At 39.4% G+C, this 16,094-nt stretch overlaps 1 protein-coding gene across 1 annotated transcript in view; it reads right to left on the bottom strand.

Moving 5' to 3' along the window:
- NID1 (nidogen 1) overlaps positions 1-15,615 on the bottom strand; it is a gene marked incomplete at both ends in the record, with an annotated part of 32,483 nt that extends 16,868 nt beyond the window's left edge. Inside the window, 10 exons of the mRNA XM_010288073.1 lie at positions 626-769; positions 3,930-4,058; positions 5,591-5,734; positions 6,691-6,936; positions 8,820-9,020; positions 10,110-10,361; positions 11,646-11,795; positions 12,901-13,328; positions 13,975-14,204; positions 15,316-15,615. Coding sequence (XP_010286375.1) covers positions 626-769; positions 3,930-4,058; positions 5,591-5,734; positions 6,691-6,936; positions 8,820-9,020; positions 10,110-10,361; positions 11,646-11,795; positions 12,901-13,328; positions 13,975-14,204; positions 15,316-15,615 — 2,224 coding nt within the window. The remainder of the gene's footprint in view (positions 1-625; positions 770-3,929; positions 4,059-5,590; positions 5,735-6,690; positions 6,937-8,819; positions 9,021-10,109; positions 10,362-11,645; positions 11,796-12,900; positions 13,329-13,974; positions 14,205-15,315) is intronic.
- Positions 15,616-16,094: the final 479 nt, after the last annotated feature.

Consider the following 16,094-nt stretch of genomic DNA (forward strand, 5'->3'; position numbering starts at 1 on the left):
AATTAGAGACCTTTGGAAGAACATCTGTACAGAAATGCAAAGAAGAGAAAGAAAACATATGCATGCTTTTTTTTTTTTTAGGTTCTGTCTCTCAGCAAACCCCTGCACTCTACCATTCCAATGGGTAACTAGCATTGTTAACTCACACAGTATTTTAGAAATGTATGTCCATGTTTCTCAAGGAAAAGTCTTAACACAGCAAGAGAAGCAGGATTTGGCCAGCAAAATTTCCAACGTGTAGTTAGGTAAAGCTGCTCCCCCACCGCACTCCAACTGACATGAAATAGAATATAACACTTTTTACATAGTCTGAACATTGTGCATCACCACCTTAGTAATATAAACCAATGCAGTGCAAACAGTTCCAGCAGGTGAAGGTCTGCTAGCTGCAACTCTGCAGTTTCTGCATTTACCTCATCTTGGACCTTCTGTAGCTCAAATATTGAAGAATGAATCCAAAAGTGAGGGGAGGAAAGCACAAAGAGCTTAATGCAATGCCTGTTTGTGGGACTTAAAACTATGAAATTTCCTACTTTAAATCACAAGTAACTATAGGACATTGCAATGACCAGCCAAGTTGTGCAACAAAGAGCGTAAAAACCCCACAACAAATGGTGCCACCCACCCTCACAGGCACGCCCATCTCCGGAGAAGCCAGGGAGACATGTGCAGATGTAGGTGGATCCTCCGGTGTACACACACTGAGCACGCTGAGGAATGTCACAATTGTGTGTGCCCATCTGGCAATGGTTTACGACATATTCAACAGCTGCAGGTTAGATGTACAAGAGAGGACATTAAAATTTGAATGCTCTTCCGCAAAGTCTGAAGCGCATAATAAGATTATAGGGAGAGAATAACAGCTGTGAAAGCATACAGAAGAGAATGGAAACAAGGAAAATTAGGTTTTTGGTTTGGGGGTTGGGATTTTTTTTGCCCGTATCTCCCCTTTTACTGGTGTTAATGTTTCCCAAGGATCTGATTGTCCTCAGCACCTCAGAGATGTCTGTTAATATAGAAGAGGACAGAAAAGCTACCACAGTGACAGATCCTAACATCCATGACAGTTTTGTTTCTAAAAAGGAGTCCTGGATGAAGAAATGTAAGGCACCTCACAGAGGTACCTCACATGCTAGGTAAGTGGCCAGTTCACTGCACTGGGAATTATTAGATATCCCACTACACTAACCTCGCATTGACCCAAGGCTGTCATCACCTGGCAACAGATAGGAGCTATGACTCACTCAATAGAATGTAAACACATTCGTCAACTATTGGAGAGATTTTTCACCAACTGTGGAAGCTGGGACCAGTCCTGCAGCTTTTCGTAACTTTCTCATTTTTGACAGCAGAGACTCTGAAGGCACTGCACTGCTTTACACACAAATTACCTCAGGAAGTTGCTGGAGCCCTGCCTATGCTTACCTGTTATGTCAGGGAAGAGGAAAGGAAATCATGGTATTTAAAATAGGAAGATGCAAAATACTACAAAAATTTTGGGCCCGGAAATAGATGAGTTTGCAGCGTGTACATCTAGGAACAGACTTCTAGCTGCTGCAACAGAGAGTCTGAGGCTTTCATTACACAGTTCTTAAGAGGAGTTGACAGGGGACCAAGTTGAGACTCTATAATGCTCCTTTCATCACAGTACACAGATAGAAACTATCAGAGTATCAGCAGGGAAATAACAAAAATCTGCCATCAGAGCCAGATCTGAAAACAGTCATTTTCTCAATTTCTCTGGAGGAGATGACATCATTGTTAGAATCACATATCTTTTCTGTTTGATGAAGTAAATTTTAAATTACAAAATCATCTATTCAGAACTGCATTTTGAATGCCTAAGATTTGGAGCTGGAGCTTGAAGGGAGTCCCCAAGTCCTCCTATTCCTCAGCCTACAAACAGGTGAACAGGATTTATTTACAACTCTCTTCTAAAGCTATCCAGTGAGTCACACAGCTGGTATGAAAAAGCTGCAGTTCCAGAAAAGCTGAGTCAGAGTTGGTATCCCAGAGCAAGCTGCAAAAGCACAAAGAGGGCAGCTGTTGCCCTTTCTGGTATTGAAGTTGTCCCCTCCCACATGGAAAGGGGAGCAAGATTACCACGACATGTATTTTCAATCTGTTGGGAAACTAGAGTTCATCTTCCCTCTCTTCAGTCTTACAGATGCGAAGTTTCCTTTTGATTGAAGGCAAACTGAAATCCTTCAAGCTGGGCAAGGAATTACTTAGCACTTGTTAGAAGTGTAACACATCAACTTCATGGGAAAGCGGTAGAGTGAAGCCAGCAGGGTCATGGCTGGAGGGAAGAATGTTCCCTTTCAGGTCCAAGTGACAAAAGGGCAGTGGTGGACATAATGGAAAGAACATAAAGCCACTCCTCCACATCTCACCCTATCCCTTCCAGGTCCTGGTAGAAGTTGCTTTTTCCAACTGTTCTGCAACAAAGGAGAGCCTTAGGGTGCACTGTGAGCAGACATGAATGGTAAATCTGGAGAAGAGAAATGGGGCTCGTGATGGAATGTAATACACAGCACGCAAAGTCACAGCCTTAAGGGAAGTAATGCAACTTTCTGCTGCAAGATGAAGGCTCCACAGTCTTAGCTGAAGAAAGTCTCGGTTATAATGAGGAAAGACCTGAATGCATTAGTTGATCAAAGGGTAATTAAGCTTCCACCCCAAAGAAGCAAATGTAATCCTCAGCTGTTACCAGTTATTTCCAAAAGAAACAGGAACTCATCCAACCATACCGGAAGACTGTGCGTAGGTTTTGTCAGTACAGAAGTACTGTCAGGTTGCAAACAAAGACAAAAATTCTAACGGGGCGGAAAAAAAAAAACCCTAATCTATATCCTATCCTGACAGTTGCAGCTCTAGCAGTAGAGTCATTACCCCTCTTCTGTGTGCCATTTATAGATTTTTTTTTTTAATTTAGCTTTTGATATTTGTAATATAAATGACATCCAGAAGAATCAGCTTAACGTTCTCAAGGGCAAAGCTCAATGTTTTTCTTTCTATATGGAAAATTTACTTTCAATTCACATCCAACACAATCATCTTGCAATTCTACTAGCTACCAAATGGAATTTCTACAATTTTAGTGAAAAACCACAGCAAACAGGAAAAAGCATCCCTCCTTAGGACAACCTTAGTCCAGCAAGTACAGATTAACTCAGGCTTCCTCCAGAAAAATGTTTTTAAATTAAATTAAAATAAGTAATTCAGTGACAACTACTGAATTTGAAGTTTTAATGGTCCATTAACAAACCAGCTAGATTTCCTCCAAATCTCAAAGATTTTAACAGTGAAATGATCTGTAGTTATAGCTCCTTTTTAGCATGATTAACTACCACTTCAGAATAAGCCTGCAATAGCCAAAACACACTGGTTTAGACTTGTGCACTGCCTTGTCCAAGGGATGAATCTGTAACTAAAATCTCATCTGTTAAATCTAATTCTGGATTAGATCTAAGAAAGAAGCAAAACTCAAAACTCCAAAAAGCCAAAGTGCAGGACTACAGAAAATGCAGAAAAAGCTCTACCTCATCTTGAAAGTGAGATGCTGTGAAATAACACCAAATTAGTAACTGCTCACTTCAATTCTTCTTCTTTTACAAATATGAATTTTACTTCCAGGTGAAATGTCCAGCCAAATAATGGTACAGAAAGGACAGCAGCATTCAATAATAATTTCCACTTTCTATTTGGAAATAGTCTGAACGGGGAATTTTTATGAGACAAAAACAAAGTAGTTTAGGCACCTTCTTCAGTTACCTAATGGACTGTAATCACTAACTGCAGCATGAACTCCTAAATTCAACTCACGTTAGAAGTCATCACAGATCCTAGAAGCTCAGTTTTCTGTGTCTCTGAGATGAATCATAGCTTGAAAGCTGGTGGTCAGTGCTTTTACAAAACGTGACACTCACCAACACAAGTCCGCCCATCTGCTGCAAACTGGTATCCTTCAACACACTCGCAGCGGTAGGTTCCCGGCTGGTTATTGCAGACTGCATTGCTACCACATAGAGCTGGTTGCTCTGAACATTCATCAACATCTAGAATATTGTAAAGGTTCAATTATTACAAAGATGCATTTAATACTGATGCCAGAAAAAAAGAAACTGTGCGACTGTTGAATAATAGCAGGCTTGCATATTTAAACTATATCTTGGATAGACCATACCTCTTGAGAGGTAAGCAAGTAAGTTTTCAGGTAACTGTGTCCTCAGCTAATTTGCACCCCCAAAAACCCAGAAGAGGTTTTATAATGGAGTAATAAGAGAAGACTAAATCAGAGAGGAAGGAGGAGCCACTGACAAAGAAACTGCAGCCTACAAAGTGATCAGAAGGAGTGATATCTACTGGGGGAGCATAAACTTTAGGAAAGACTTCCCCTTTCATTATCCTTACACATTTGGCTGGACAGGCTGCTGGGCCATCTTGTCTAGACTGTGTTTTTGCCAAGCAAGATTGGACCAGATTATCCTCCAGGTCCTTGAAAGGAGGCTTCTCACTCTCTACAACTACCTGAAAGGGGGTTGTGGTGAGGTGGGTGTTGGTCTCTTCTCCCAAGTAACTAGCAACAGGATGAGAGGAAGTGGCCTCAAGTCGCGTCAGGGGAGGTTTAGACTAGATATTAGGAAAAATGTATTTATGGAGAGTGGTCAAGCATTGGAACAGGCTGCCCAGGGAGGTGGTGGAGTCACCATCACTGGAGGCGTTCTGAAAACGTGTGGACGTGGCACTTTGGGACATGGTTTAGGGGGCATGGTGGTGTTGGGTTGATGATTGGACTTGATGATCTTGAAGGTCTTTTCCAACCTCCATGATTCTGTCCCTTCCAATCTGAGATTCTATGATCTCTAATCCACTGCTGCTCAACTCGCAGCACCAGAGGACTGGGAAGGACAGTGTGATACCACTGTTTTCATCTGCAAGTTGATTTAAGGGTTGTAGTGGGAGGGGAGGGTTGTGGTTTTGGTTTTTTTTTATTAAAGAAACAACTCAGTTTAATAGGGATGAGGCATATTTCATTAATACACACTTTCGCCTCTTGAAAACAGGTATTTGTGCTGCAATTTGATTATAAAACAAAACTCCAATACATTAAGAATACAGAGATGGAAAATGAAAGTCTCCTTGAACCGAAAGGATTTTCAAAGCGGATCTTGAAAAAGATTATTTCAATGGGTTCCACTATCTCTGCTCTGTACGCATGTGCATACACTATTCCTCGTTTCCCTCAAGAACTTTTAACCTAGTTGACTGATTTTAACCAGAACTTGCAGAACAGTAAATTTCTCAGAGCTAAGTTCCCACAAGTTTTATGAAAAGACGAACTACGTAGGAAAAATGCTTTATAAGCTAGCAAAACACATCCAAGTTTGACTCCTCAAGATGATCAAACTTGCTTAGTTTAGTTATTGAGATACCTCAGCTACTCCAGCATCCCTCTAACATATCTTTCCCAAAACTAGCCTCTCAGGACAGTTCATTTTGATGGAATGGCTAGTGCTGAGGGTCAATACATTCCAAGCAAACCAAATGCTACATTAGCTTTCATTTTGTAATTAAAGTTTTCTGATACCATAGCAAATGTTTCCATCTCCACGGAAGCCAACTGAACATTCACAGAAGAAATGATTTCCAGTTCCTGGACGACATATCGCATTGGTGTCACAGTTATGTGTACCGGTGTAGCAAGGATTCCGGTTAATATCAGCAGAACCATCTGACAAGAAAGACCATATTTAGCCATGGCGACTCTATCCAAGTAATAACACTCAGGTAAGGCCCAGAAGAAGATTGCTTGTAGGGCACATGAAACAAGGAAAGAGAGTATTTTTTGCAACAGGAAGAAAGGGACTCGCAGGTGATATGCAGGACATGAATCTCAGATACGGCAACAGCACCTGTATTCCTTCTTCCTTGTGCAAAGGATTGCCAAGTTAAAAAATAGAAAAGCCACTAAAATCTCTCTGAAGACCAAGACGGACAAAGATAACGCATCTTCCAGCCACTGACATTAGACTCAAAATGTGATTCTTAACAGCTTGGTTTGCTCATTTTAATTAGTAGAACTTTATCTTTGTAACAAAGAAAAAGGAGCACAGTCCTTTCTTGTGCTCATCTGGTGTGCATTTTCAAATTGCTCCTTTGCTTTTTTCCGGATTTTAGTGCAAACAGACAAATTTGGACAGCTCATCCAACAAAATACACTTCATAGGTTGCCTACCTTCCAAAGATAAAATGCCATGTTTCAAGATAAATTATAGAAACTAGCTGTTTCAGTGGCAAATCTTATTCCCCTCTTTTGCCCTTTGCTCTGACAATACAAAAAAATCATTATAGAGTAGCTATAGATTAGGCAAAGGTAAAAAGATACACTCCATGTATCTGAGCAGCAATAGATTCAAGGTGGTTTGTTGAGAATATTTCAAGGGATTAGACACATAAACTCTACCGAATTTCAAGACGACATAAATCACTTAAATACTCTTCCCCATGTGAAAATAAGAACTTTCAACGGCCCCATTTATCTTTTTAATTTCTGGACTCAAACTTCTACTGACTAATGCAACAAATTAATAAAACTCATTAAATTAACCCAGCTAAGGCAGGTTAGAAAAACATAGAGGCCTGCTCTTAATTACTCACAAAAGAGAAAGATTTTCAATGCATACTTACCACTGATTGGGCCAATGGAATTACTCATAGCATATCGCAGAATCTGCTCATCGCTGTTATACAGGACAAATACACTGTCCACTGACAGCTGCTGAGTAGCTGAAGCGGCATGGTGAGAGTCATCATGAATGCATTCATCAAACGAGATGGTCTGTCGCCACTGATAGGCGCCTGTGTACGTGGAAGCAACCCCATCCCTTTCTGGCTCTGTCACTGTGTACTCCCTGGTGGATGATGAAGTGATCACTGCAACATGGCAACAAACATGCTGATGAGAACAGCGAGCAAAAATATTCTGCCCAGTGCTATCTGTAGACTTGGGATACAGGTTGAGTAGCGTAAATAGAAATTTCAAAGGCAATAAGCCTTGAAAGTGGATGTATTTCCATGCAAAGGAAAAGGCACTTGACTAGGCTTACTCTTCTCAGATATCACAGTCTTGAGGAATAAGTCATTTAATTTATCTTGACATATTTTAAAAATTTAACTTTACTTTGTGGGTTACCAGGTGAAAAAAGGAAAATTCAACTTGGGAAACTCAGGGGTTTCTTTAGATGAATTTACGTAATGGATCTTATAAGCTAAGAAGGACAAGAGCCACCTCACCAGCATCAAGCTACACCCACTTTTAGTTCATTATGGTGTATTGGCGTTGGATTTTGAGAGTCCTGAAGAAGATGCATGTCTGAGGGCTCTTGTATGCTTCACAACAGTTTTCTATACTGTGAAAAATTATGACCAAGACTCTTCAAAGCAGATCTGGGCTTGTGGATCTTCCCACCAACAGAAAGCTCCTCAGAACTCCACTATTCTTCATCTGGACACCAGAACCCACCTCTATCAATCCACTTGCATCAGTTAGCAAAAGCTGGATTTCTGCAAAGTAATGGTCTATCAGATATGCCACAGGACAGCAGAAGAGTAACTACTGGAATACTGGTAAATCAAATCCAGTCTCAAGGATGTCTGTCTCCTTCCAGCCCCTGGCTTCTCCTCCATGGGGACAGCATTTCTGCCAAGAAGGCAGGTGTTCTACAGAGCAACACTGCCCAAACAACTCCTCCAAATCTCTGAAGTTGTTCGGGACAAAGCGGAAGCTTCTTGTTGCCTCCAGCTCCTCCTCCTCACAGTCCATAATGACAGGCAAAGCAGCAAGAGGGGTTCATCACTGGATACCAAAGCCAGACATTAGCAGATATAAGGCAGTGATGATGCAACCACACCATTTTCAGCTATCTCTCACAATCAAAGTGTGCCTGGGGAGCAAAATCCACTCTCTCCAGTATTCATGTGCACTTGGGTGCACCACAGGCTACTTCCTCTTTATGGCTCTGACAGCTGGGCTGGCTGGCCAGCAGCAACACTCCAATCTCACTTTGTTTTTTCTGTGTTGAAGCACCCATAATTTTATCCAGGAAGAGGAAAGCAAAAGAAGGGAGATTGCTCTGTAACTGGTGAAATGAAAAAACATCTCTCTTACCAAATCTCAGAGTCTGAAATAAGGAAGAGAGAGAGAGAGAGAGGAGAAAAGTACTGAAGAGACAATGGAGGAAATGGATAAGGGAATTAAGAGACTCCTAATTTTCTGGTCAGCTGTTCAAATACAGCTCAAATAATACTGACAAATGCTTGTTACTAACACAAGGCACAGTCACTGCAATTCAGTTTACGTGACACATACTAGTAAATAACTGGTTTGCACAGTCTTATTGGACAAGACCAAAGCCCATTGGTCTTGATGACATTACCACAAAAAGGTATACACCAGTACAGCTGCTAATAAAGAGCTGTGGACCCTACAAAAAGCTTTGCAACTTCTGTAACTGCCATCAGCGGTGTAAAAATAAGGCCAATGAAAAGGGAAATCGAGAGTGTTTTGCAAATATGAGTACAGAGAAAGTTAAACTCACTTTTTTTAAAAGTAAAAATTAGAAATGTTTGCATTGCCCCACTCAAAATCCACCTTCTTTTGGAACCTTTTCCTAAGGGGCAAAAAGCAACTTTCTATAAATCAAACAGTCCCAAGTAGACTCGCTGAGAAGGGAATAAAATAATGCTTTTCAGATTGTCTTACTCTCTGCTCTGAGAAATGTGCACTTTCTTATCATTTCATTCTTAGGGAACCTTACCAGAACTAGAAGTGTGGTAGAGTTCAGTGTATGGTTCTATATGGACTGATGCACCAGATGGGATCTCAGGTATTCTGCCCTCCATTTCTGTGCTGATGGTAAGATGACCATGCTCATCAATTCCACTGAATTTCTGCTTTATAACCAGCTTCTCATTGTTGCCAATAAAAGTTACTTCAGTTTGCCGTGTAAACTCACCACCTAAAGAAACAGTATTAGTTAAACAACTTAATAGCGGTTTCTGAATCCTTCTATTTAAAGTATTGCTTCTAGTAGATAAAATTAAAATTACTATTTTCTGCAAGCTTTGATGCAGCATAATTGCTAATGTTTTGGGTATCTACAGAAATAACTTTCAGAGGTATACTAATAATATCCTTGCACTGAACACACTAATTGCAAGTAAGACTGAAGAAGCAGGGTTTTCTAAAATTAAAAGAAAAGTTCCAACACGGCTAATAATGGTAGGCCTTATCCTACCAGTTAAAATGGCAAAGGAGTTGTACATTTTAGAGAAAACCTCCATTAAGAATACAGTGAACTAAAAAAAAACCCTAATACATGTGTTTCCAAATCAAAACCAAGAGAAACATATGTTGTAAATTCCAGAACAAGCTTCAAACACACCAAATCCAAGAAAACCCCAAACCAAAAAGTTATGTTCAACTAAATTCATTGCACAGGGCTGTAAAGGATAAAGTTTTAAGAAGAAACACATGTTCTCCTTGAACAGATTGCATCTACAGCTTGAATTCATGTGCACAACGAACCAGATTTGGCCTCAAACTCTGATGAAAAGCTGTAATTGTTTGAAGGGGTTTCCCTTCAAATAAGTTGACAGAAACATTTGCATCTCATGCAGGAATTACTTCTGTTAAGAATTTCAGACCTTCATGAGCTCATTTCTCTTTTGCTCCGTTGGTACAGTCAGGCAATTACCACGTTAGACTTCTTGCAGAAGTAGGGCCAGCTTTTAGAGTAGCTCTGTACACTCTAGTACCAAAAATCAGATCCTTTTAAATAACCTCCTTCTTGCACAGGAACTGGCCTGGCCATTCTTCTTTCTAACTGACTTACCTGCTTGTGGACTGACAGGGTACATTAAAAAGGCCAGTATCTATACATTGTAAACAAGACAAATGGCGAGAAGTTTGATTACAAAGCAATCCATCTGCAGCTCAGAATAAACATGTTTTCATCCTATATTGCTTGTAAATACACATTTCTTTTCTCTCAAGACAGAGGAAAGCATAGTACAGTTTTTGAACATTATTTTAATTTAGAAGTTACCAGTAACGCTGAAGCCATTTTTATATCCTTGCTGCTCCACAGCAAACATCCATCCTATGATACCTCCAATAGAGGCAAGAGGCAGTAAAGAATAACCCAAAGTCTCTGGGATTGTGCTGATAGCAGTGTATGCACGCCCTTGGTTCATCACAACATAGGAGTGGAGATCAGTGTTCTCGAATATAACTGGAACGGGGTTATTTCCTACAAAGATTCTTCCTTTGACCTTCCCGTTGACTCTCTGAGGAGAACCTGGCAAATCAACACAATGCATCAGAACAGAACGACAGTTCTCACATACTCTCCAAAGAGCGTGTTCAGAGTGTTCACTATGTCCAAAGATTACTGTTGAAATAAACTGCAAATGCTCACAGAATTCAACAGAGATGAAACTCCCTACAAGCAGTGCGTTAATTTGCTTACACACGTACGTAGGTATGTGCGTGTGTGTGTTGTCACTGTACAGATGACTAAGTGGCCAAAATTGCCTGAAGAGCTGCCCTTTATCCTCATTAACAGTTTTGTCCGCAGGGATAACTCCATAAACAGACTACATTGTTACAGTATCTCTGACAGTAAGTGGCATACAGAAACTTCTGAAGATCACACTTCATATCAATACCTACTGAATGTAAATTTGTTCATTCCCTACTAGAAGGCTATCACCATCAGGTGTTAGAATAATTGGCCTATTAGTCTAATCTATTCTATTTCTTGACCCAAACCTATCGACTGTTCTAAGACCGTCCATGTTTTACAAAAGCAGCTACTTTGGATTGCTAGTTTTCTTCTGTATATAATTTCCTACATGCAAATTCAAATTCCATTACCATCAGATCCTTCTTTCTTTCACTGGAAAATTCAATTTTAAGAACTGAAAGCTAAGTAGTAGGTTTTGCTTTCCTGCCGTATAAAACACAAAGTCTGCAGTCAGCTGTTTTAGCTGTTGAAATGCATCTATACTGAGTCAAGTCACTATAAGGATTACAAGTGTATACATAAGAAATTCCTTTATGGATTTTACACAGGAACAAAGTTTAAACAGATATCTAACAAATATCTGGCAGATTAGCTGCTTAGTAAAAAAGCTTAAGAGTCAGACAAAAATGAGCCATGCTCTTTAGTTTGATGATCAAAGCTAATTTGTTCATCCCCTTTGAACTGTCCATTTTTAGAGTGAGAACCATATTAGGTTATAACACATTGGAACTTCACAACTTAATTCTAGCAAAAAACACTGAATGTTATGCTATCTGTGAAGTTATGTCAGTTACAGAAGAGTTTGTTTTTTCTAGAAAGTCATGTTAAAATGCATAGTGCATATAACTGACCACCTAAAATACTTTGCTTCATTCAAAAAAACACACTATTTTAGAAAGTATAACTCACTTCTTAAAAGTATCTTTCAATACATCCCAGTGATAAGTCTTTCAAAAAGTAAGTTAACACATCTTTCTTAGTATCGAAAACAGGTTGCCTCGTTCAAGAATGCCATGTGTAATTGCTGCTTATGTACCTAATTTTCAAAAAAGTTACCTTCTGCTACACATTGTCTGCCATTTCCTTTGTAACCAGCAATACAACTGCAACAAAATCCATTGGGATAATCTTCGCAAATAGCATGAACAGAGCACTGGTGGCGGTTGTTAGCACAGGTCTGTTGGACATCTGTGTGGTAGCGAAACACTGTAGAAAATAAGACCAGACACTCACACTTCATGCAACTACTATAATATTCACATACCCCTGGTTTAGTTTAAAAAGATCTCTAGACTCACTTGATTAGTCTTGTCATTTTCTTTTTAAGGAAAACAAACAATTGCAATTGACTTTTGCTAACCTTGCAGTATGCAAGTAACTAGTATTTTGCAGAAAACATCAGGACTTCAGATGTTAGAAAACTGTTTAATTCTATTGACTTCAGCGGATCTATATTAATACAGATCAGTTAAACTGTCCTGGTGAAACTAAACACACAATAATTTTAATCTGTCCTTTTTCCAAACCAAGCAAAAAGGAGCCTTTCCAAACTCAGAACAAAACAAATCATTATGGTACCCAGGACCACGCACCAACTGATGCGCCCTGTAATCCTAATTGTCTTGCCCTATTATTTCATGGAGATAGCAATTCTCACATCTGCTTCAAGAAACAATTAACATCTGGGCAGTCACACTGTTTTGAATTTTCTATAAACACTAAAGTTAGAATTCCTAATCCCACCCTTGTAAAAGTTAAGGCCACGAAACCCTAGCCAACAATTTTTACAACAGTTATTATTCCCAATCTTTATTAAATCATCTGTATTCAGTAACACATGTATGAAAGGCAAAAAAGCTAGGTTTCAGTAGAACTCATCATAAAATCCTTACCAGGAACAGCCACTTAATGCAGCTATTGAAGTTAAGATCATACTTTTAACAACAATCCTGGGCTAAAGAGATGGGGAAATAGTTTCTGCTAAGAATGTGTCAGCTTTAGGAATAGAATTATCTCTATAAGAAGCTTTCCTTCGGAGCGATTCAGGTTCCACAGACACACTGTAAATGTGGTCTCCTGTGAGCCTGACTGAGGAATTAGTTTACTAGACTGGCAGGATCTGAATCTGACTGACATCCAAGTTAACTACCTCAATGAGTAACAAAAACTTATTAAACGGGTCCAGATTTTCAGATATGAAGGTAGTGAGAAGGAAACAGATTATCTCTTCAGTAGTTCAATTTCTTGCACACCTCTGTTTTTTTGCAGCCTATCCATCTTAGAAGGATCCAAGCTGTAGAAAAGACCTTACCTATACCAGCTTCATCAAATTCTTCCACATCTATAACTTGGGGTTGCTGCGGGGGGAACTGCTGGACCTGGAATGGGCGAGGTGGAGCTTTTGCTGTCGGGAAATCCTGATGACTGTAAGAAGACTCAGTTGAAGGTGTTCCTGTTACATCTTGGTATGAAGTCAGAAAGTCTTCTGCAGCTAGCTGAGGAACACTATAGGTAACGTGGTGCTGATCCTCTTCTGTGCTGTCCGTACTACTGGTGACATACTGCTGTCTCATTTCAGTGGAGCCATAGTCTGACATGAATGGTTTTGAAGTCATCTCCTGGTCTTGTTCATTGGACTCTAGGGTCTCCAAAATGTTGTTGATCTTGGCAGGCACAATACTGTCAGATGAGCTACCAATCTCGAACACCCAGACACCTTGCTTCCCAGCATTGCTGCTTCTATCAAAGAGAAGCATATGCCAAGTCAAAATCATCCATCACAAGCTGTGTGGTATTTCCAGCCTACACAAGATGTTATCCTTCACTGAGAAATATCAGGAGAAAACTGCCAAATTATCTTATCCACATACTTATCTACAGGTACAGTTTATTCAGCCTATAAAACATCCCTGACAGTTTGGATAGCATTTTTTCATCCACACCCAGAGCTCTCTTCCTGAGAATTTCTGGCCTTCTTGTCTCCAAAGTGATAGGAACAGGAGGAGATATTTGGGCCACAAAGACCTTGCTAACACTTACTAGAACTTTCTAACTTACTCCCTTTCCTTCTTGTTCACTTGTTCTTTCAAAAAAAGACTGCCCAGGATAGACTAGAAAGAGTGAAAGTCTTAGGTGGTCCTATTTTTAGAAGAGCTAAGTATACAGCAGCTTCTACCAGTGACAATGGAACTATGGACTTTTGACAAATTAGACCAAAGTTTTCATATTCCTCAGGAGGGTAGATATTTACCAGTGGCAGATTTTGCCATTTCTCATGCAATGGCTAATAGGATCTTATTATTTCGCATTAACTTATGCTACAATTAAGAAAAACATGTAACTCCTTGATGTTTCTTCAGGAGTTTAAACAAACAAAAAAGCATACTTGTGCAGGTTTCTAATGCTGTCTTCGTCATTAGCAATAATGTTGTAGGATCCCGGCTTTTCCCAAAAGTAGTAGTTTGTAGAGGCTTGACTAAAGCCAACCATAGCAGGAATCTTTCCATCACTGTTCTTGGAGTACGTACTATAGAACTGCAAACTGTCTTCTGGATAAAGGAAAATAGCATAGGAACTGGAGTCAGAAGAGGCTACAACAGCCTGGAATGTGTTTCTCTGTGGAAAAAATTTAACATCCATTTACTCATGGAAAAATAGTCAAGATAGACAACAGAATAACGTTTTTTTAAACACAAAGTCAAAATCAGAATTTCCATCACAGACAAGGCATCCTGTACTTCCTAGGAGAAATGAATATTATGCTAGCTTATGTTTTGCTAATGCAGTTTTAGCTTTAGCATGCATAAACATTAAAAAGAAACCATTATCAAAGGTAAGTTAAATCTGTTAGGAAATAGCCAAAGAGGCTGCCTAAAACACAGTAATTCTAAGCTCTGTAATGTGCATAGAATGCTATATCATCTACTTAAAGAGAGTGATGTGCTAGACTAAATAGAAAATTTCTGTAAACAGAATATTTAAAGAAGAATTCGAGTTTCATGTTGCTGCAAGTGTCATTTCCTGTAGGAACCATCAAGACAGTACCTCAGACTTAGCTATTTGTTGCTAGTGGAGTGCAGAACCATTACTGTGAACACAATGGTTGTGTCAAGCTAGGTACAAGAAATTAATCTTTACCACAACTTTGGTTGCAAATCTTTTCAATGTTCTCAATCTTATATATTGTGAGCAGGCTCATCAGCTGGGATAATTATGGTGCATAAAGTTACATATCTTTGCAGGATAGTACCTAACATGGTTTAAAAAGGGAAAATGGTTTGTAAGTAACACAAAAAATAACGTCCAGCTGCTTCTTCATTCCATAAAAGCTACAAAGCATGACCTTCTTGTGAATGCAATGTCATCTGTCCTAAAGGGTCTCACAGTTTGAAGTTCCTATTAGTCCATATACCTATCAGATTTTAGATAGTTTGGTGTCAAAATGACTTGAGTCTGTTGAAAAATGCAAGCCAACTGGATTATATTCCACAGATGGAGAGCAGGATATCCTACTATTTCAGTAGGATATCACACTTCACATTCCAAGTCAGAGTTGTCAGGGAATACAAAAAAATCAGCTATGTAGATTCAAGCATTTTCTTTTGAATTAATAAAATACTGTAAAATAAAAATAAAGTAAAAATTCTGGAAACTTCTGTTTTGCTACAGCCTTTTCAACAACAAAACACATTCTTAACTGTACAGGACTACTCTGATCAACATTCACCTTTTCTTCCGAAGTCTGATCTTCTCCTGGTGCCTGGTAAGGAGCCACAAGCTTCCAGGTAACAATGACAACACTGCTGGGATCAAAAGTAGTCTCAGGAAAACCACTTTTGATGTAGTCTGATGCAAGTCGCAAGATATCGGAGGATGAATCTTCTCTGTAATACACATTTCCACGTCCATCTGTTGTGTCGAGGTCAGCCATAAAAGGAGCAATAGCCCCAAAACTGACTGGAAATTGACCAAGATATTTTTCTTCACTTGAAGGTTCATTCACTGCAATAATCCCATTAGTGGCAACCTAAAAAAAAGGTGGAAATTATAAGACAGATACTGTTCATATGGCTGTCTCCCACACCAATGTGCTCTAGATCACAGTATTTTCATTGCATTTCCAAAAGAAAATGAGTCAGAAGTCAGTCTTGTATTTGTAAAGTAACTGAATTTTTTGAAGTTTTTATTTTGTAGCCCATGTCAGGAGTCCTGAGATTTCAGTTCCTCAAAGCCAGAGGTCTACTTTACAGATAGACCAACCTTTTTTCCCTAGATAAAGATTTTAGCTATTTAAATTTCAGACACTTATTGCCTCTTCTAAAAAAGAGATACATAAACACATTTCATAAGTTTCTAAGTCTTTCTCACACTAAGACCCAGTGCAACCCTTCCGTGAGTCTGTCAAGAGTTGTGTACAGACCCTCCCAGATGACCAAAAGCTCTTCTTGCTTTTAGCTGTTACTTTCCTGAAGAGCATGACTGCGGATGGCAAGGATGAAGCAAGTA

The sequence above is a fragment of the Phaethon lepturus genome, unplaced genomic scaffold (genome assembly GCF_000687285.1).
Source record: "Phaethon lepturus isolate BGI_N335 unplaced genomic scaffold, ASM68728v1 scaffold8085, whole genome shotgun sequence".
Taxonomy (NCBI): Eukaryota; Metazoa; Chordata; class Aves; order Phaethontiformes; family Phaethontidae; genus Phaethon; species Phaethon lepturus.